The sequence below is a fragment of the Rhinoraja longicauda genome, chromosome 12 (assembly GCF_053455715.1).
Source record: "Rhinoraja longicauda isolate Sanriku21f chromosome 12, sRhiLon1.1, whole genome shotgun sequence".
Taxonomy (NCBI): domain Eukaryota; kingdom Metazoa; phylum Chordata; class Chondrichthyes; order Rajiformes; family Arhynchobatidae; genus Rhinoraja; species Rhinoraja longicauda.
The window spans coordinates 47,194,278-47,215,111 of record NC_135964.1 but is presented as its reverse complement, the minus strand read 5'-3'; the positions used below and the strand labels follow the sequence as shown (position 1 = coordinate 47,215,111).

Here is a 20,834-nt window from a genome sequence, read left to right as displayed (position 1 = left end):
AGGGTCATGAGTTGAAACATAGTCTATCTGTGTTCTCGACAGATAGTGCCTGACCTGCTGAGTTGCTCCAGCATTTTGTCTACTACCTTCGATTTAAACCAGCATCTGCAGTTCTTTCCTACACGAGCTGTTTGAAGAAGTGTCTCGACCCAAAACGTCACCTATTCCTTTTCTCCAGAGACGCTGCCTGACCCGTTGAGTTACTCCAGCTTCTTATGTCTATCTTCGGTGTAAACCAGCATCTTAGTTCCTTCCTACTCACTTACTCCAGCACTTACTCAGTCTGAAGATGGGTCTCGACCCGAAACGTCGCCCATTCCTTCTCTCCGCAGATGCTGCCTGACCTGCTGAGTTACTCCAGCATTTTGTGAATAAATACCTTCGATTTGTACCAGCATCTGCAGTTATTTTCTTATACTCCAGCACTTTGTGCCTTTTGCTTTTGTCAATTAATTTATTCTTCACCAAATGTATCTGCAGCACTGAATAAAGTACGAAAAATAATTGAAAGTAGGAAGTAATTAGATCTTATCTTTAGCAAAGAGAAAGATTTGTCCTGCATTTAAGGCGCAGAACAATTTAATAGGAACCTGAAGAGCAATGTCATTACATAAAATTGGAGCATTCAATGTTCAAACCATTGGACTGCAAGAGGGGAAAGATTTAATAGGAACCTGAGGGACAACCTTTTCACACAGAGGGTGGTAGGTATACGGAACAAGCTGCCAAAGGAGGTAGTTGAAATAAGTGTGGGAAGGAACTGCAATACTGGTTTAAACAGTAGACACAAAAAGCTGGAGTAATTCAGTGGGACAGGCAGCATCTCTGGAGAGAAGGAATGGGTGACGTTTCGGGTCAACACCCTTCTTCAGACTGGTTAGGGATAAGGATGAATGTTGAATGTTGATTTCTCTAACTTCAAGTAACCCCAGCATTCCCCCTCTCTCGCTATCCCTCCCCCACCCAAGTCGCACCAGCTTCTCGTTTTCACCCAACAAACGGCCAACAATGGCCTGTTTCCTTTATCATCGTTACTTCTTTGCATATCTTTCATTCGTTGTTCTTTATCTTTCTACATCATCGTCTATATCTCTCATTTCCCTTATCCCTAACCAGTCTGAAGAAGGGTATCGCCCCGATTCCTTCTCTCCAGAGATGCTGCCTGACCCGCTGAGTTACTCCACCTTTTTGTGTCTGTCTTTAGTTGAGCAGGTACTGTAATAACATTTAAAAGACATTTGGACAGGTACATGGATTGGAAAGATTTAGAGGGATATGGGTCAAATTTGGGCAGGTGGGACTAGTGTAGATGGGGCACCTTGGTCTGCATGGGCAAGTTGGGCCAAAGTACGTTTCTGTGCTGTATGACTCTAACTCGAGTTAAATCCCAATATAATGACTGATCCTCCAACTGTACTTGAGTGTGTTAAGTGCTCATTGTGACCACTTTGCTTTGAACTGCAGGCATTGACAAAATCTTTGCAACAAGTTAACCCTGAAGTTGATCAGGATCATGGACCTCAGGTGCATCTGAAGCCCTTCCGGATTCTTATCAGTCTGCTTGACAAACCGGATTTGGGTAAACCAGGAAATGATTCATTTTGTTCTATTTTACGTTTTTGTTTAAAAGAGAGAGGGGAGGCTAGGAACGTGGAAAGACCCAGCTGATAGTGAAGGAAGAGAGAGACCAATAGTACCCAGAATGAAGTTGAGTTGTTCACTTGAGAAGATGATTTTAAAAATATGGTCACAGACACTGCGGGATGTAAGTTGTTGCTTTTAAAGTAGTTTGAGTTTTAGACTTAAAAACGTTAATAATAACCTGGCAGAAAATTGGACCATAGTGCAGAGGATGCAAGTTGTTATTGAGGAGGCATGGTATGGATTGGGCAATGTTGGTGAAAGGGAAGATTCCATTTGTGGGTTAGTGGTGAGGCTTCTTGGCGCATTAGGTGTACGATATTGGGGGGGGGGGGAGTGGGGCGTTGACCACTATTGGAGTGTGCTGCTCGTTAACCTGTTGAGAGGCAACTAGAACACGCCATTGCCCGCCACCGTTAATTGCTTGTCTCTTTGTCAGGCCCACAGGTGATCGGGGACTTGCTGCTGGAAGTGATCAGAGCTTTTTACTCCATCTGCAAACAGTTGCTGGATCTGGATGTCCAGTCAAGCCAGAACGAGAGTCTGATCTTAAGGTACTTAAGGATGATACCTCTGCTTTAAGTGGCCCTGCTCCTGGTATCTCACTGATTTTATTTTCCAATCTCACTGCTTAAATCAGCATCTTGCTGTTGTTTGCCATTTCTTTTTAACGTTCTGGTTGATCCTAAATTCTTTCCAGTTTAGTTTAGAGGACCAGAGGTGAAGGGGAAAAGATTTAATTGGAATCTGAGGGGTAACTTTTTCCACACAAGGGGTAGCGAGTGTTTGGAAAAAGCTGCCAGAGGAGGTATTTGAGGCAGGTACTATCGTGACGTTTAAGAAACAGTTAGACAGGGACCGGATAGGACAGGTTTGGAGGGATATGGGCAAAACATGGGCAGGTGGGACTAGTGCAGCTGGGACATGTTGGCAGGTGTGGGCAAGTTGGGCCGAAGGGCCTGTTTCCACGCTCCATGGCGAGTTCTCAAGAGTCAGGTGTGTTTAATTGTCATACGTGCCAACAATACATTGAAATTCTTACTTGCAGCAACATAACAGGCCTGCAAACACAATCATAGATAACGTACAGTAAACAAAACATATAAGAAACAAAGAAAATCAATAAATTCATAATCCCAAAACTTGCACAAAAATACCCAGAGTCCTTAGTGCAACTAAAGATAGTTCATGGTCATAGTCATGCAGAACATGCCGGAAACGGGCCCTTCAGCCCAACCCCTCCATGCCGACCAAGATGGTTCAAGGGCGGCACGGTGGCGCAGCGGTAGAGTTGCTGCCTTGCAGCAAATGTAGCGTCAGAGACCTGGGTTCGATCCCGACTACGGGTGCTGTCTGTACGGAGTTTGTACGTTCTCCCCGTGACCTGCGTGGGTTTTCTCCGAGATCTTCGGTTTAGACAATAGACAATAGACAATAGGTGCAGGAGTAGGCCATTCGGCCCTTCGAGCCAGCACCACCATTCAATGTGATCATGGCTGATCATTCTCAATCAGTACCCCGTTCCTGCCCTCTCCCCATACCCCCTGACTCCGCTCTCCTTAAGAGCTCTATCTAGCTCTCTCTTGAATGCATTCAGAGAATTGGCCTCCACTGTCTTCTGAGGCAGTGAATTCCACAGATTTACAACTCTCTGACTGAAAAAGATTTTCCTCATCTCAGTTCTAAACGGCCTACCCCTTATTCTTAAACTGTGGCCCCTTGTTCTGGACTCCCCCAACATTGGGAACATGTTTCCTACCTCTAACGTGTCCAAACCCTTAATAATCTTATACGTTTCGATAGGGTCAAGTCAAGTCAATTTTATTTGTATAGCACATTTAAAAACAACCCACGTTGACCAAAGTGCTGTACATCTGATTAGGTTCCAATAGAAAAAAAATGAAAACATACAGTACCACGCAGACAGTTCACAGCGCCTCCTCAATGAGCCTCAAACGCTAGGGAGTAGAAATAGGTTTTGAGCCTGGACTTAAAGGAGTCGATGGAGGGGGCAGTTCTGATGGGGAGAGGGATGCTGTTCCACAGTCTAGGAGCTGCAACAGCAAAAGCGCGGTCACCCCTGAGCTTAAGCCTAGACCGCGGGATAGTGAATAGCCCCAAGTCGGCCAATCTGAGGGACCTGGAGTTAGAGAGGGGGGTTAGAAGATTTTTGATGTAGGGAGGGGAGTGTCCATTTAGGGCTTTATACGTGAATAGGAGGAGCTTGAAGTTGATTCTGTACCGTACAGGGAGCCAGTGGAGAGAGGCCAGAATCGGGGTGATGTGGTCCCTTTTACGGGTACCCGTCAGGAGTCTCGCTGCGGCGTTTTGGACCAGTTGCAGGCGGGACAGGGAAGATTCTAAATTCCAGTGTATACAAGCCTAGCCGCTCCAGTCTTTCAACATACGACAGTCAACAGTCAATAGACAATAGGTGCAGGAGTAGGCCATTCAGCCCTTCGAGCCCTCCCACATTCCAAAGACGTTCAGGTATGTAGGTTGATTGGCCAGGTAAATGTAAAAATTGTCCCTAGTGTGTGTAGGATAGTGTTAATGTGCGGGGATCGCTGGTCGACGCGGCCCTGGTGGGCCGAAGGGCCTGTTTCCGTGCTATATCTCTAAACTAAACTAAAAGATGTCCCCTCAAAGCTAGTCCCAGCTGCCCTGCGTTCGGGTCATATCACTCTAAACCTTTCCCTATCCATGTACCTGCCCAAGTGTCTTTTAGTTGCTGCAGATCAAGTTTAGTTGGTGTTTTGTAGTTCATAAGTTCTCGGGGCAGAATTAGGCCATCAAGTCCACTCCGCCATTCAATCATGGCTGATCGATCTCTCCCTCTCAACCCCATTCTCTTGCCTTCTCCCCATAACCCCTGACACCCTTACTAATCAAGAATCTGTCAATCTCCACCTTAAAATCTTCACCCTCTATCTTTCTGCCTCCACCTATATCCTTCCTTTGTCCCGCCCCCCCTGACATCAGTCTGAAGAAGGGTCTCGACCCGAAACGTCACCCATTCCTTCTCTCCTGTGATGCTGCCTGACCCGCTGAGTTACTCCAGCTTTTTGTGATACCTTCGATTTGTACCAGCATCCGTGGTTATTTTCCAAGAACCTGGTGAGTTTTCAAAAGCTTTGGTGCTTGATTTTTCAAAGTGAATGAAAATCTTTTATCTTCCCCCACCAGCAAAATGAAAGAGAATAAGAATGTGTCGGAAGTGATAAAGACGGTGAACGTCCTGATCAGCTCGCTGAGCACGGACTACCTGTGGGATTATGTCACTCGCCTTTTTGAGGACTGCATCAGGTAAAGTTGGGTTGGGTACCTTCTCCGCGTCAATGGGACGTGTGGCTTTTACTGTGTGCTGCCATCTGTTCGCAGTAAGTGCAGCAGGGATAAAGCAAGGCAATTGCAGGAGACATGGAGACGATGTTGCAAATGTCGGTGGTAGGGTGCAGGTCGGAGTTATCAAGATGGTAATAACTTGCTTAAAAAATAATTGGCAATTAGAGTCTGAAAGAAAACCCCCCCCCCTGAATTTCTTTACTCAGAGGGTGATGAATCGTTGGTATTCGTTGCCACAGACAGCTGTTTGGTGACCAAGTCACTGGGTATTTCTAAGGCAGAGATTGACAGGTTCTTGATTAGTAAGGGTGTCAGGGGTTATGGGGAGAAGGCAGGAGAATTGGGTTGGGAGGGAGAGATAGATCAGCCATGATTGAATGGCGGAGTGGACTCGAGGTGAAACCTGAGTCTACATTTTAAACTGAGGTGAGAAGAACCTTTTTCACCCAGAGAGTTGTGAATTTGTGGAATTCTCTGCCACAGAAGGCAGTGGAGGCCAATTCACTGGATGAATTTAAAAGAGAGTTAGATAGAGCTCTGGGGGCTAGCAGGATCAAGGGATATGGGGAGAAGGCTGGCACGGGTTGCTGATTGTAGATGATCAGCCATGATCACAATGAATGGCGGTGCTGGCTCAAAAGGCCGAATGGCCTCCTCCCGCACCTATTTTCTATGTTTCTATGAGAGGCCGAATGGCTTAATTCTACTTCTTGGACTTACGAAGTTACGAAATCGTAGAAGATCAAGGTTGGGCCATGAGTAGAGATGCAGGAGAAATCCAGATGGTGATTACCAAATTACCAGTAATCCAGATTACCGAATAGTGAACAACATGGTTAGAGTGGATGTGGAGAGGATGTTTCCACTAGTGGGAGTGTCAAGGACCAGAGGCCACAGCCTCAGAATAAAAGGACGTACCTTTAGAAAGGAGATGAGGAGGAATTTCTGTAGTCGGAGGGTGGTGAATCTGTGGGATTCTTTGCCACAGAAGACTATGGAGGCCAAGTCAATGGATTTTGTTTTTAAGCTGCAGATTGACAGGTTCTTGATGTGTAAGGGTGTCAGCGGTTTATAAGGAGAAGTCAGGACAATGGGGATGAGAGGAAAAGATGGATCAGCCATGGGTGAATGGCAGAGTGGACTCGATGGGCCGAATAGTTAAATTCTGCTCCTGTGACCAATGAATTTATGAAACCTTAAAAGATCAAGGTAGAGCCATGAGGAATGAAATGGAGGGGAAATCTAGACGGAAGGTGAGGAGCTGTTCCTCGCGGCATCGGTGCAGACGTGAGAGACGGTGGACGGCCTCAATAGCCGTTTGTGGCAGCGAACTGTCATGTGTTGAAAGACTGGAGCGACTTGGCTTGTATACACTGGAATTTAGAAGGATGAGAGGAGATCTTATCGAAACGTATAAGATTATTAAAAGGTTGGACACGTTAGAGGCAGGAAACATGTTCCCAATGTTGGGGGGAGTCCAGAACAAGGGGCCACAGTTTAAGAATAAGAGGTAGGCCATTTAGAACTGAGATGAGGAAAAACTTTTTCAGTCAGAGAGTTGAGAATCTGTGGAATTCTCTGCCTCAGAAGGCGGTGGAGGCGAATTCTCTGAATGCATTCAAGAGAGAGCTGGATAGAGCTCTTAAGGATAGCGGAGTCAGGGGGTATGGGGAGAAGGCAGGAACGGGGTACTGATTGAGAATGATCAGCCATGATCACATTGAATGGCGGTGCTGGCTCAAAGGGCCGAATGGCCTCCTCCTGCACCTATTGTCTATTGAATCCCACAGATTCACCACCCTCTGACTGAAGAAATGAAGGGGGTTTTATCTCGTACTCTGGCGGCCAATTCTTTGGATGGAGTGGGACAGGGAAGTTGACTGGGGGTGACTGGGACCTGGGGGGCCAATCCTGCGGACAGAACAGAGGGGGGGGGGGGCTGCAAAACATCTTCCCAATTTGTTTTTCAGTTTTTGATTCACATTTCATTGTCCTTTCATGCCATTCCTTAAATTTAAGGGTTTGTGAAGAAAACATTTAATGCGCAACTTTTTTTTTTAAGCTTCATGGAATCATGTGTGCCTCTGATGAAATTGTGCGATGAGTCAAGTCAAGTCAAGTCAATTTTATTTGTATAGCACATTTAAAAACAACCCACGTTGACCAAAGTGCTGTACATCTGATTAGGTACTAAGGAAAAAAAATGAAACATACAGTAGCACGCAAACAGTTCACAGCGCCTCCTCAATGAGCCTGAAACGCTAGGGAGTAGAAATAGGTTTTGAGCCTGGACTTAAAGGAGTCGATGGAGGGGGCAGTTCTGATGGGGAGAGGGATGCTGTTCCACAGTCTAGGAGCTGCAACCGCAAAAGCGCGGTCACCCCTGAGCTTAAGCCTAGACCGCGGGATAGTGAGTTGCCCCAAGTCGGCCGACCTGAGGGACCTGGAGTTAGAGAGGGGGGTTAGAAGATTTTTGATGTAGGGGGGGGGGGGGGAAATGTCCATTTAGTGAAGGAGGATGTTTTGTGACTTGCAGGAACAGATCTCCACTGGTGAGCCAGTTGGAAGAAGAAAATTGCACCCACCCTCCCACTGTTGAAGAGCTCTGCACTTTGCTGGTGTTCCTGTTAGAAGTCATTCCACTGGTATGTCGGCATTGATCAATCTTTTAACACGCAAAAAGACTCGAATGGCTCCCTGTTCCCAGATAATTCGATTTTCTTCCCCCTGTTATTTGTCGTTTGTTCTGGTGTTTAATGCCGTTTGGGCTGTTTCGAGCTTCCTTTGATCACGAAACAAGAGATTAATTTAACCCGCTGAGTTGCTCCAGCATTTTGTTTCTATCAAGAGTCAAGAGCGTTTTATTGTCATATGGTTCAAGTTTTCAAGGTCAAGGTTTCAAGGTCAGTTTATTGTCACGTGTACAGTGAAATTCGATTTACCATGTTCCAGATAGAACAATGAAATTCTTACTTGCAGCAGCACAGCAGAGTATGTAAACATAGTACGCTGGAAACAATATCTTCGGGGTAAACCAGCGTCTGCCGTTCCTCCTTACACAATTCACTTACATTAACCATTGTCCCATGAAGTTCCAATGTAACTGGATTTGAAATGTTGCAATGAAGGCAGTTTGAACAGGGCAGAGGCCCTAAGCTATAACACCAAGACACGGTGGCGCAGCGGTAGAGTTGCTGCCTTACTGCGCCAGAGTCCCGGGTTCGATCCTGACCTCGGGTGATGTACTGTAAGGAGTTTGTACATTCGACCCTGTGACCGCGTGGGTATTCTCGTGAGGGAGGGAGGAGGTGTAGGGACAGGTGTTGCATCTCCTGCAGTTGCAGGGGAAAGTGGCATGGGAGGGTTGAATGGTTCGTTATTGTCATGTATGTGCACTGCACAGTGAAATTCTTGCACCCACCTCCACACTTTGGCGCCATTCATTAGGGTTGCGTGGGAAGTGACGAGCGGGCCAAGAAATTGTGGAGATAGTGGTCTGTGTGTGAAATAGAATGGGGTGGGGACGGGAAGATGTGACTGGTGATGGGATCACGTTGAATGTGGCGGAAATATTAGCTGTTATGACATTGAGTTACCTTTAGTTTTCTTTTAGTTTCGAGACACAGCGCGGAAACAGGCCCTTTGGCCCACAGAGTCCGCACCGACCAGCAATCCCCGCACATTAACACATTACCCTACACACACTAGGGACAATTTGCATTTGTACTAAGCCAATTAACCTACATTCCTGTCCGTCTTTGGAGTATGGGAGGAAACCGCAGAACGTCACGGTGGCGCAGCGGTAGAGTTACTGCCTTACAGCGAGTGCAGCGCCGGAGACTCGGGTTCGATCCTGACCACGGGCGCCGTCTATACGGAGGTTGTACGTTCTCCCCGTGACCTGCGTGGGTTTTCTCCGAGATCTCTGGTTTCCTCCCACACTCCAAAGACGTACAGGTTTGTAGGTTAATTGACTGGGTAAATGTTTTTAAAAATTGTCCCGAGTGTGTGTAGGATAGTGTTAATGTGCGGGGATCGCTGGGCGGCGTGGACCCGGTGGGCCGAAGGGCCTGTTTCCGCGCTGTATCTCTAAAAAATAAAAAAAATTAAAATCTTGGAAAATACTCATGCGGTCACGGGGAGAACGTACAAACTCCGTACAGACAGCATCCGTAGTGGGGATCGAACCGGGGTCTCCGGCGCTGAAGGGCAGCAACTACTGCTGCACCACCGTGCTGTCCAAGTTGTTAAATGTTGTTGTAATGCTGATTGTGGACACTGGGTGGCGCCTGGAGGATTCTTTTCTTATAAATTACTCACAATCAAGAAAGTAGCATTCCAGAATCACGGGTCAGAGCTGAGAATTGAGCAATTGCCGAGGTTTATTTCAGTGGCTCCGCGCATGAATTCTCCAGTGCTGAGAGCTCACATTCAATGCATTTCCATCTGGATGTGACAGTGGTGTATCTATCCAGGGCAGGGAGTGCTCATTCAGAACGGAGACGCAAGGAACTGCAGATATCATATCATATCATATACATACAGCCGGAAACAGGCCTTTTCGGCCCACCAAGTCCGTGCCGCCCAGCGATCCCCGTACACTAACACTATCCTACACCCACTAGGGACAATTTTTACATTTACCCAGCCAATTAACCTACATACCTGTACGTCTTTGGAGTGTGGGAGGAAACCGAAGATCTCGGAGAAAACCCACGCAGGCCACGGGGAGAACGTACAAACTCCTTACAGTACAGCACCCGTAGTCAGGATCGAACCTGAGTCTCCGGCGCTGCATTCGCTGTAAAGCAGCAACTCTACCGCTGCGCTACCGTGCCGCTGGCTTACAAAAGAAAAAAGACACTAACTGTGGGAGTAACTCACCAAGTGTGGGAGCACAAACTCCGTAAAGCCAGCACATGCTCTGTGGAGTCATGGACAGTCAAAGAGTCATAAAGTGTGGAAACAGGCCCTTCAGCCCAACTTGCCCAAGCTGACCAACATGCCCCATCTACATTAGTCCCATCTGCCTGCATTCCCTACAAAGAAGGGAATGGGACAGGCAATGTTTCGGGTCGGGACCCTTCTTCAAACGGGCCTGAAGGAGAAGGGTCCTGACCCATCCTGTCATTGCCTCCATGGATGCCGTCTGCCCCGCTGAGTTCCTCCAGCACTTTGTGAGTTGTTCTTGGAGGGTTGTCTAATGAGTGTTACTTTTAGAGAAGGCTTAGCTTGGTCACCTCTCCCGTTGCCAAGGCCACTCTGTGAGTGCGGGAGACGTCCCGCCCTGAGAGAGCCTAGGGCCAGACACGGCCTCGCTCAATATGGGTCATCAGGGTACAGTGACCCTTCTCCAACTCTCAACCACCAAGAACCCCTTGATCTGCATCCCCTTGTTTTCACACCTTAGCATTCCATATCTCTCGATTCCCTCTCCCTGACTCTCAATCTGAAGAAGGGTCTCGACCTGAAACGTCACCCATTCCTTCAATCTAGAGACGCTGCCTGTCCCGCTGAGTTACACCAGCGTTTTGTGTCTAACTCCTCTACAGCTTTTTTTTAATGGTATTAGCCTAGCATTGCCATTTTGTTTTGCATGCTCTCCAGGCAAATGCACGAGTCCACGTCTTTCAAACTCGATACGCTACAATGCTGAGAATTATATTCTGCTCTCTGCATCTTCCCCCTTTGCTCTATCTATTTGACTTGATTGTATTTAGATTTTAGATTTAGATTTAGAGATACAGTGCGGAGACAGGCCCTTCGGCCCACCGAGTCCTCGCCGCCCAGCGATTCCCGCACATTAACACTATCCTACACACACTAGGGACAATTTTTACATTTACCCAATCAATTAACCTACATACCTGTACGTCTTTGGAGTGTGGGAGGAAACCGAAGATCTCGGAGAAAACCCACGGGGAGAACGTACAAACTCCGTACAGACGGCGCCCGTAGTCAGGATCGAACCTGAGTCTCCGGCGCTGCATTCGCTGTAAGGCAGCAACTCTACTGCTGCGCCACCGTGCCGCCCTTTATGCATGGTATGTCTGATCTGTTTGGACAGCAAGCAAAACAAACCTTTTTGCTGTACCTCAGTATGTGATAATAATAAGCCTTTAGATTTTAGAGAGAGAGCGCAGGAACAGGCCCTTCGGCCCACCGAGTTCACGCTGACCAACGACCCCATACACTAGCACTATCCTACACACAATTTACAATTTACCGAAGCCAATTAACCTACAAACCTGTATGTCTTTGGAGTGCTCTGGCGCTGTAAGGCAGCAAATCTACCATTGCGCCACTGTGCGGCCCCTATAAGTCACCTATCTTTTATCTCCAGAGATGTTGATTGACCCGCTGAGATACTCCAGCACTTTGTGTCTATCTGTGGCATAAACCAGCATCTGCAGTTCCTTGTTTCTAAACCTACATCAGGTTGATCAATATATCTTTATTGTCATTGTACAGGGGTACAACACGCCTCCCATACGATGCAATAATTTAATTAATTTAAACAACAGCAACCCAACGAAACAAATTGTAACAGTTTTAAGACAGAATAAAGTGCAATTAAGACAGAATAAAGTGCAAAGATAGAACAAAGTGCAAAGAAACTATCAAAGAGAAAATAAACAGAGAGCTGAATGTAATAGCTGTTATAGCTGCAGAGGAAGTGCATTTTTTTTTAAAGTGCAAGGCTACAACAAGGTAGATTGGAAGATCGGAAATTCATTCTCCGCCTCAAGTGGTCTGTTCAGTAGTTTGGTAACAGCGGGGAAGCCGTTTCTGAATCTGGGACTATCTTCAAACTTTTATTTCTTCTGCCTGATGGGAGAGGGGAAAAAAGGAACTGATCAAAGGGCACTGTATCCTTGACCATGTTAGCTGCATTCCCAAGGCAGAATGAAGTGTAGATGGAGTTGGTGGGGGGGGAGGAGAGTTGGTTTGTGTGATGGTCTGGGGTGCCTCCACAACTCCCTGCTTTACTTACTGCATTCATTGTGAAATGAACTTTAGGGGCCAGTGAATCTATTGCATGTAATTTTGTCTCTCTGTTTGCTTACTTTGACTTGCCCCCCACGGACCTCACCTCAGAAGGTATGATCCCTCCGCTAACTCCCACCATTTCTCTTGATGTTTCTTTAACATGAGAATAAGAATATTATTTTCTCCGGAAGAAATGTTCGAAAGATTAAAAATTCTGATTATTTGTTTTCGTATTCCGAGTCCTTGACCTTGGAGCGTAGGTTCACCAGGTTCATTCCCGGGATGGTGGGACTGACATATGATGAAAGAATGGATCGACTGGGCTTATATTCACTGGAATTTACAAGGATGAGAGGGGATCTTATAGAAACATATAAAATTATTAAGGGATTGGACAGCCTAGATGCAGAAAAAATGTTCCCGATGTTGGGGAAAGCCCAGAACCAGGGGTCACAGTTTATGAATAAGGGGTGGGCCATTCAGGACAGAGATGAGGAAAAACCTTTTCACCCAGAGAGTTGTGAATCTGTGGAATTCTCTGCCACAGAAGGCTGCAGAGGCCAATTCACTGGATGTGTTCAAGAGAGAGTTGGCTAGAGCTCTTAGGGCTAGCGGATTCAAGGGATATGGGGAAAATGCAGGAACGGGGTACTGATTCTGGATGATCAGCCATGATCACAGTGAATGGCGATGCTGGCTCGAAGGGCCACCTGCACCTATTTTCTATGTTTCTAGTTCTGTTTTTGTATTATTTTCCCGTTCTCTAGTTTAGCGTCTTATGTTTATTGGGAAGGAAAAAAAACAGACAGCCGTTGAGACTTGGAGGAGAGTTTGGCTGAATGTTTTGTCGTCTGGTGCAATGGTGTGGGAATGAGGAACGTGTTTGTGTTCTGTTTTTATCCATGAGTTTATTACCGAGTAATTTTGAAACGTCGTTTTTCGTCGCCGCCTTCAGGAACTGTACACTGAGATTCAGACTCAGTACCTCCCTCAGATGCTGTGTCATGTTGTCCGATGTTTAATGGAGCACATGGACGGCCTGAGTCTGCAGGAGCTGACCAAGAGCCTGAAGATGTGCTGTGCCACGCTTTCCAAAATCCAGCTGCCTGCGGCGTTCATGGACACGGAAGCGGGAGGGGCCGGAGAGGTCGAGGCGGATGGTGGGAGACCAGCCGAGGTACGGTCATGAGGTCGTAAGTGGTGATAGGAGCGGAATTAGGCCATTCGGCCCATCAGGTCTACTCCGCCATTCAATCATGCTTAATCTATCTCCCCTCCCAAACCCATACTCCTGCCTTCTCCCCATAACCCCTGACACCTGTACCAATCAAGAATCTATCTATCTCTGCCTTAGAAAAGCATCCACTGACTTGGCCTCCACAGCCTTCCGTGGCACTGAATTCCACAGGTTCATCATCCTCTGATTAAAGAGACTAAAGACGAAGGTTTGGACACCCGGGTTGTGGTCTAGGCCCTCGGTTTGATCTCGGATGTGAGGGAGAGCTGATCTCGCAAGTGTCGCTGGCATCCATAAACAATGGCTTTGGGTTCCGCCCTGTAACAAATCGGGTGGAAAGATTCCACTCCCATTCAGTCTCAGCCTGGTACCTTTTGAACTCCTGCTCAGAATGGATGGCCCTTTTTGCCCCTCACATCCATGCCTATCATTGCACCTAAAATACTCATCCCACTTGATTAGACACACTTCAGAGTGTCAAGTCAAATATCTTCCCAATTCCCATATTATGATTTCAAATTCCCATATTGCAATTTGCAACGCACGATAATTGGTGAAAAGATTTATTAATGATGTAATTATTAGTTAATAATTATTCCGGGTGCTGTTTAAGGATGTTGCAGTTTAAATTTATTTATATTGGGGGAGGCTAAGAGAAATTAACGCCCTTGTGGACCATGTGCAAATGTTTGCTTTATTAGGCACGGTGGCACAGCGGTAGAGTTGCTCCCTTACAGCGCCAGAGACCCAGGTTCAATCCTGACTATGGGTGCTGTTTGTCCGGAGTTTGTACGTTCTCCCTGTGACCATGTGGGTTTTCCCCGGGTGCTCCGGTTTCTTCCCACACTCCAAAGACGTACAGGTTTGCAGGCTAATTGGCTTCGGTAAATTGTCCCCAGTGTGTGTGTGTGTGTGTGTGTAGGATAGTGTTAGTGTGCGTGGATCACTGGTCGGCGCGGGCTCGGTGGGTCAAAAGGCCAGTTTCACCTCTCCAAGTCCAAAGGCTACTTTCTCCAGACATTGCCTGATTTCCAAAATGTTCTGTTATAATTTCTGCATTCTGACATTTCTACTGCCTTTGTATCCAGCGCTGGGCTGGCCAGTAAGTGGGCATGAGTTCTCTCGCCCGGCAATCTGTACCCACAGGGACCCATTTCCACGCTGTATCTCTAAACTAAACTCCACTAAACGTTGCACTTCCAGAGTCCCTCGCAGGAGGACGGTGGTGAGGCGCTGTCTGATGGCGACCGCAGTCCGGAGGAAGGCGGGGACACGGCGTTCCCTCCGTTGCGCTCGGAGGACAGCGGGATCGGCCTGAGCGTCATGGCGAGGGAGCGGTCCCGGGACGAGGGCGGGCCGAAGGTGTCGTCGGAGGATGGCGAGGTGTGGCGGAGCACCGGGAGCGTCCAGACCACGCTGCGGAACGCGCAGTGGCTCCTCGCCCACTTCTCCCTCGGCCACATCTTCAGGGCGAGCTGCCGGGCGCCGGGTGGAGACGGGCAGGCGGCTGCGGCGGTGGCCAAGGAGGGGAGGAAGGGGTGGGTGGACGGGAAGCCCGTCACCATGTCGCAGTTTAAGCAGATGCTCTCGGACTTCTTCTCCGTCCGCGGGCCGCCCCAGCGGTCCAAGAGGAGGCAGCGGGGCAGCTTCACGCCGGCCGACGGGACGAAGGGGGTCAAGGGAGACGAGGCCTGGGATGTGGACCATCTTCTCCAGGAGGTGGAGGAGGTGACGCCAGAGTGCCGGCTGGCATTCGCCGCCATCTGCCAGCTGCTTGTGGACTGCAGCAGCTTCCCCATCTACATGACCTTCCGAGAGATGGAGACCTTCCACGCGTCCGCCTGCCGGAATATCGGTGAGCTCACCTCTGCTTATCTTCACTTTGCAAACATGCTCCCTTTTGCCATTTACCACTCGCGTACGTACGGCCATTGTTCCCGTGGTCGGGATCGAACCCGGGTCTCGAGCGCTGAAAGGCAGCAACTCTTCCGCTAGGCCACCGTGCAGCTCTAACTGTGGTACCTTGTACATCAAATGTGTTCATCAGGTCACGGAGCACAATTCCCATTACCCATTGACACCCGCCCTAATTGACTTGGCCTCCACAGCTGTCAGTGGCAATGAATACCACAGATCCACCACTCTCTAACTAGAGTAATTAACAAGCCAGGAGGTATATGGGCACCATGATTCTCGAGTTGTGGGGAAGAGGAATTGGATGGCATCAAGGTCTAGCTAGTAAGAGCAGCTGCCTCACAGCTCCAGTGGCCCTGGTTCGATTCTGACCTCGGCTGCTGTCCCACATGGCGTTTGCATGTTCTCCCTGTCACCTCATGGGTTTCCTTTGGGTGTTCTGGTTTCCTCCCACACTCCAAAGATGTGCGAGTTTGTAGGTCAATTGGCTTCGGTAAAATTGTAAATTGTCCCAAGTGTGTGTAGGATAGCGTTAGTGGACGGGGTGATCGCTGGTCTGCGCGATCTCTGTAGGCCGAAGGGCCTGTTTCTGTGCTGTATGTCTATACACAGGGGGCCTGTTTCTGTACTGTATGACTTTGGTGCGTAATCATGTCTGTGCCTCCTTCCTCCTTGACCGCCAGGGCTACGTTGACGTGCAGTTAATGATCTTTAGTCCTTTTATAGACAATAGGTGCAGGAGGAGGCCATTCGGCCCTTCGAGCCAGCACCGCCGTTCCTGCCTTCTCCCCATACCCCCTGACTCCGCTATCCTTAAGAGTTCTATCCAGCTCTCTCTTGAATGCATTCAGAGAATTGGCCTCCACTGCCTTCTGAGGCAGAGAATTCCACAGATTCACAACTCTCTGACTGAAAAAGTTTTTCCTCATCTCAGTTCTAAATGGCCTACCACTTATTCTTAAACTGTGGCCCCTTGTTCTGGACTCCCCCAACCTTGGGAACATGTTTCCTGCCTCTAACGTGTCCAACCCCTTAATAATCTTATATGCTTCGATAAGATCCCCTCTCAACCTTCTAAATCCCAGTGTATACAAGCCTAGTCGCTCCAGTCTTTCAACATATGACAGTCCCGCCATTCCGGCGAATTAACCTAGTAAACCTACGCTGCACGCCCTCAATAGCAAGAATATCCTTCCTCAAATTTGGAGACCAAAACTGCACACAGTACTCCAGGTGCGGTCTCACTAGGGCCCTGTACAACTGCAGAAGGACCTCTTTGCTCCTATACGCAACTCCCCTTGTTATGAAGGCCAACATTCCACATTGGAGAGTAACGCGCTGTGTTGTCTCCGCCTGTTTTTGAACCCAGCAGGTGATGGTGAGGCTGGCCTTCCTCTCTGGCTGAAGTCCCTCATGGCCCTCTCTTGCTGCATCAGCGACTGCCACATCCAGAACGTGGCAATATCCACGCTGCTGGAAATCATCAATCACTCTCACTCCTTGGCGCTGGTTATTGAAGACAAGGTCAAGCGTTACAAAAGTTCTGAATACAGAGCGTTCCTTGAGAAATTGCAGATGGTCACTGCTCCACCCGTTACACAGGCAACTCTGAATCTAATTGCTGAGAGCACCAATTTCTATCAGGTATTTTTACTTGCACTTTTTTTTTCATTTAGAATGCTAAACGTCAAAATTTGGATACTTCCAGTTATGTAAATAAAATCTTGGCTAAATGGATCAAATTTCAGTTTCTACCATGAATAGGAATTAAGCTGATAGTAACGAAAACTTAGTCATCGTTATCCATTTCGTTTTCATACCTCATAATATTTAAACTGTGAGAATTTATAAAAATCACTTTTTAAACATTTCAGCACAGTTTTGATAAATAGAAACAAAATAATGTTCCAACCTTCGAACTGGTTTAAAGGGGGACGTACTAAATGGTTAATAGAAACATAGAAAGTAGGTGCTGGAGTAGGCCATTCGGCCCTTCGAGCCTGCACCGCCATTCAATATGATCATGGCTGATCATCCAACTCAGTATCCCATACCTGCCTTCTCTCCATACCCCTTGATCCCGTTAGCCACAAGGGCCACATCTAACTCCCTCTTAATTATAGCCAATGAACTGGCCTCAACTACCCTCTGTGGCAGAGAATTCCACAGATTCACCACTCTCTGTGTGAAAAAAATCGTTCTCATCTCGGTCCTAAAAGACTTCCCCCTTATCCTTAAACTGTGACCCCTTGTTCTGGACTTCCCCAACATCGGGAACAATCTTCCTGCATCTAGCCTGTCCAACCCCTTAAGAATTTTGTGAGTTTCTATAAGATCCCCCCTCAATCTTCTAAATTCCAGCGAGTACAAGCCGAGTCTATCCAGTCTTTCTTCATATGAAAGTCCTGCCATCCCAGGGATCAATCTGGTGAACCTTCTCTGTACTCCCTCTATGGCAAGAATGTCTTTTCTCCGATTAGGAGACCAAAACTGTATGCAATACTCCAGGTGTGGTCTCACCAATGCCCTGTACAATGACTTTGAGGTATTCAAACTAAATCCATTGAGATTGTAGACGGTAAAGCCTGAACCACGTGCAATGGTTAATTGGTTAATTGTTTTAAGTTGTGTGTTCATTCAAAGGATAATTTTCATGCTTGTTGTTTTGCCAACTGCTTGAAAACAGCGAGCGGCGTATGTGTTGTGGAATCAGCTGGATAAGGAGAGCAGGGAGCACCATAGCACATGTGTGGAACTCTTTTACAAGTTACATTGCCTCGCCCCATCTGCCAACCTTTGTGAGGACATCATCTGCCAGGCCTTGCTTCACAAAAATAAAGTGAGTTTCTCTTTTTCAAAATATTCGGTTTAAAAAAAAATGTGCAAATTTGCAGCAAGTTCTCAGATTCTGAAGAAGGGTCTCGACCCGATACGTCATCCATTCCTTTTCTCCAGGGATGATGTCTGGCCTGCTGAGCTACTCCAGCTTTTTGTGACTGTCTAAGATGACAAACCTGTCTCATTTCTACTTCGTTTGATAAATATCCCAAATGTTAATCTTGTTTCCCTCCTGAGTTGCTTTTCGTGCAATCTTCCGTAGGATTCTGTTGTAATCTCTGGTGCGTCAGAAGCTGAGGGGAGACCTGATAGAAGTACATAACACAATGAGAGGCATAGATAGGGTTGACTGTCAGAATCTTTCCCCCCAGTGTGGAAAGGTCAAAGACTAGAGGGCACAGCTTTAAGGTGTGAGAGGCAGAGGTGTACAAGGATGTTTTTATTTACACAGAGGGTGTTGGGTACCTGGAACATGTTGCCAGGCGTGGTGTTGAAGGTTGATATGATCGTGGCATTTAAAAAGCTTTTAGGTAAGTACAAAGATATGCAGGGAATGGAGGGATGTTGATCAGATAGCCTGGTGACGCAGTGGTAGAGTTGCTGCCTTGCAGCGCCAGAGACCCGGGTTCAATCCTGACCACTTGTGATGTCTGTACGGAGTTTGTACGTTCTCCCCGTGACCTGCGTGGGTTTTCTCCGGGAGCTCCGGTTTCCTCCCACAATCCAAAGACGTACAGGTTTGTCGGTTAATTGGCTTGGTAAAATTGTAAATTGTTCCTAGTGTGTATAAGAAGGTGTTAATGTACAGGGATCGCTGGTCAGCATAGACTCGGTGGGCCGAAGAGCCTTTTTACGCGCTGTATCTCCGAGCTAAACTAAACGTGAAGACAGAGGCCATTTTAACGTGGTGTCGTGTTCGGCATGGACATTGTGGGCCGAAGCTGCACTGTTCTGTGCTGCACTGTTCTACGTTTAATGGGGCAAAGCTCTGCCGTAGCTTTTCAGGGTGAATTGGGGACGGGCATCCTCACGATATAACCCTTCAGTCCCCTCTGGACGCTGTCATGCCAAATAAGTGTATGCACCAGAGAAATAGACCAGAGATACATCTGGATCACTGTGTTGTGTCCAGCAATTCCCCACAAACGGCCGTCACATTGGCATGGCGGTAGAGTTGCTGCCTTACAGCGCTTACAGCGCCAGACACTCAACCTTGGGCTAAGGTCCCAATCGCACCATCCGGACATTTGAGGCTCCCCAACACCACAAACAGGCACCTGAGCAAGGAGAGGGAACAGACTGTGTTAAACCCCTGTAACAACTGATAACTGGGTGGCAAGGTGGCGTAGCGGTAGAACTACTGCTTTGCTGTGCCAGACACCCGGATTCGATCCTGACTTGTCCGCACGCAGTTTGTACGTTCTTCTCGTGATCGGCGTGGGTTTTCTCCGAGATTCCCGGTTTCCTCCCACACTCTAAAGACGTACAGGTTTGTAGGTCAATTGGCTTGGTTACAGGCCAATTGCACCAGGTTACAGGTGCGGACTCGGATGGGCCGAAGGGCCTGTTTCCGCGCTGTATCTTTGACCAAAAAAAGTAAAATACATTGAATGTCAAAACGGATGCTTAATTCTTGCACTAAGTGTTGAATTCACTGGAAAATCTGAATGGATTTGTATTTCTACTGGATTTTTTGGTTAAAGATACTCTTGGGGCTAATGGAATCAAGGGATATGGGGAGAAAGCAGGAATAGGGTAATGGTTATGGATGATCAGCCATGATCGCATTGAATGGCGGTGCTGGCTCGAAGGGCCGAATGACCTACTCCTGCACCTATTGTCTGTGTTTCTGTGTTTACTGCTGATGACAGGAGTTTAAATTATTCTTGTTAATTAGCGGAGCGGGCGTGTCTCGGGTTTTATTTAGCCACAGAAGTGCATGGTTTTCTTGCTTACTCACTAGCATGCAAAATTATTATTCATTGTGGTTATTATTCTTTGTTTCCTGGTTCAACCTAATCCAGAATGGCAAGTTTCATTTCCTTCTTACCTGAAGTCACGTTGGTGCCTGATGCTCTGACGCTGGTGTGTGGATTATTTGCACTTGGGCACGTCACCAAAAATTGGTGAAAGGAATATTTGGCTTTCTTCCAACTCGTGATTATAAAAGCAAAATACATCTACTATAAACCCACTGACTCGCACAGCTATCTGGACTACACTTCTTCCCTCCCTGTCTCCTGCAAAAAGTCTATCCCCTACTCCCAATTCCAACATCTACGCCACATCTGCACCCGGGATGAGGTGTTTCACACTAGGGCATCAGAGATGTCCTCATTCTTCGGTAAACGGGGCTTCCCCTCTTCCTTTATAGATGAGGCTCTCACTAGGGCCTCTTCTACATCCCGCAGCTCCACTCTTGTTCCCCCTCCCCCCATTCGTAGCAAGGACAGAATCACCCTCGTTCTCACCTTCCACCCCATCAGCCAGCGGATCCAACGAATCATCCACCAATGTTTCAGTCACCTCCAACGGGACCCCACTACTGGCCACATCTTCCCATCCCCTCCCCTTTCTGCGTTCCGCAGAGACCGTTCCCTCCGTAACTCCCTGGTCCACTCGTCCCTTCCTACCCAAACCACCCCATCCCCGGGCACTTTCCCCTGCAACCGCAGGAGATGCAACACCTGTCCCTTTACCTCCCCCCTCAACTCCATCCAAGGACCCAAGCAGTCTTTCCAGGTGAGACAGGTACACCTGCACCTCCTCCAACCTCATCTATTGTATCTGCTGCTCTAGATGTCAACTTCTTTACATCAGCGAAACCAAACGCAGGCTCGGCGATCGTTTCGCTCAAGACCACTCAGTC

General features: G+C 47.7%; 1 protein-coding gene across 3 annotated transcripts in view; it reads left to right on the top strand.

Annotated features, from left to right (window-relative positions):
- The window catches only part of dop1b (DOP1 leucine zipper like protein B), a 111,636-nt gene that overhangs the window by 43,964 nt on the left and 46,838 nt on the right, over nucleotides 1–20,834 (top strand). For 2 of the 3 annotated variants that reach the window (XM_078409688.1, XM_078409691.1), the window contains exons 9-16: nucleotides 1,465–1,579; nucleotides 2,081–2,195; nucleotides 4,828–4,947; nucleotides 7,523–7,631; nucleotides 12,932–13,153; nucleotides 14,417–15,068; nucleotides 16,497–16,771; nucleotides 17,814–17,966. In XM_078409688.1, the coding sequence (XP_078265814.1) occupies nucleotides 1,465–1,579; nucleotides 2,081–2,195; nucleotides 4,828–4,947; nucleotides 7,523–7,631; nucleotides 12,932–13,153; nucleotides 14,417–15,068; nucleotides 16,497–16,771; nucleotides 17,814–17,966 (1,761 nt within the window). The remainder of the gene's footprint in view (nucleotides 1–1,464; nucleotides 1,580–2,080; nucleotides 2,196–4,827; nucleotides 4,948–7,522; nucleotides 7,632–12,931; nucleotides 13,154–14,416; nucleotides 15,069–16,496; nucleotides 16,772–17,813; nucleotides 17,967–20,834) is intronic. The other variant, XM_078409690.1, reaches the window with a different exon arrangement.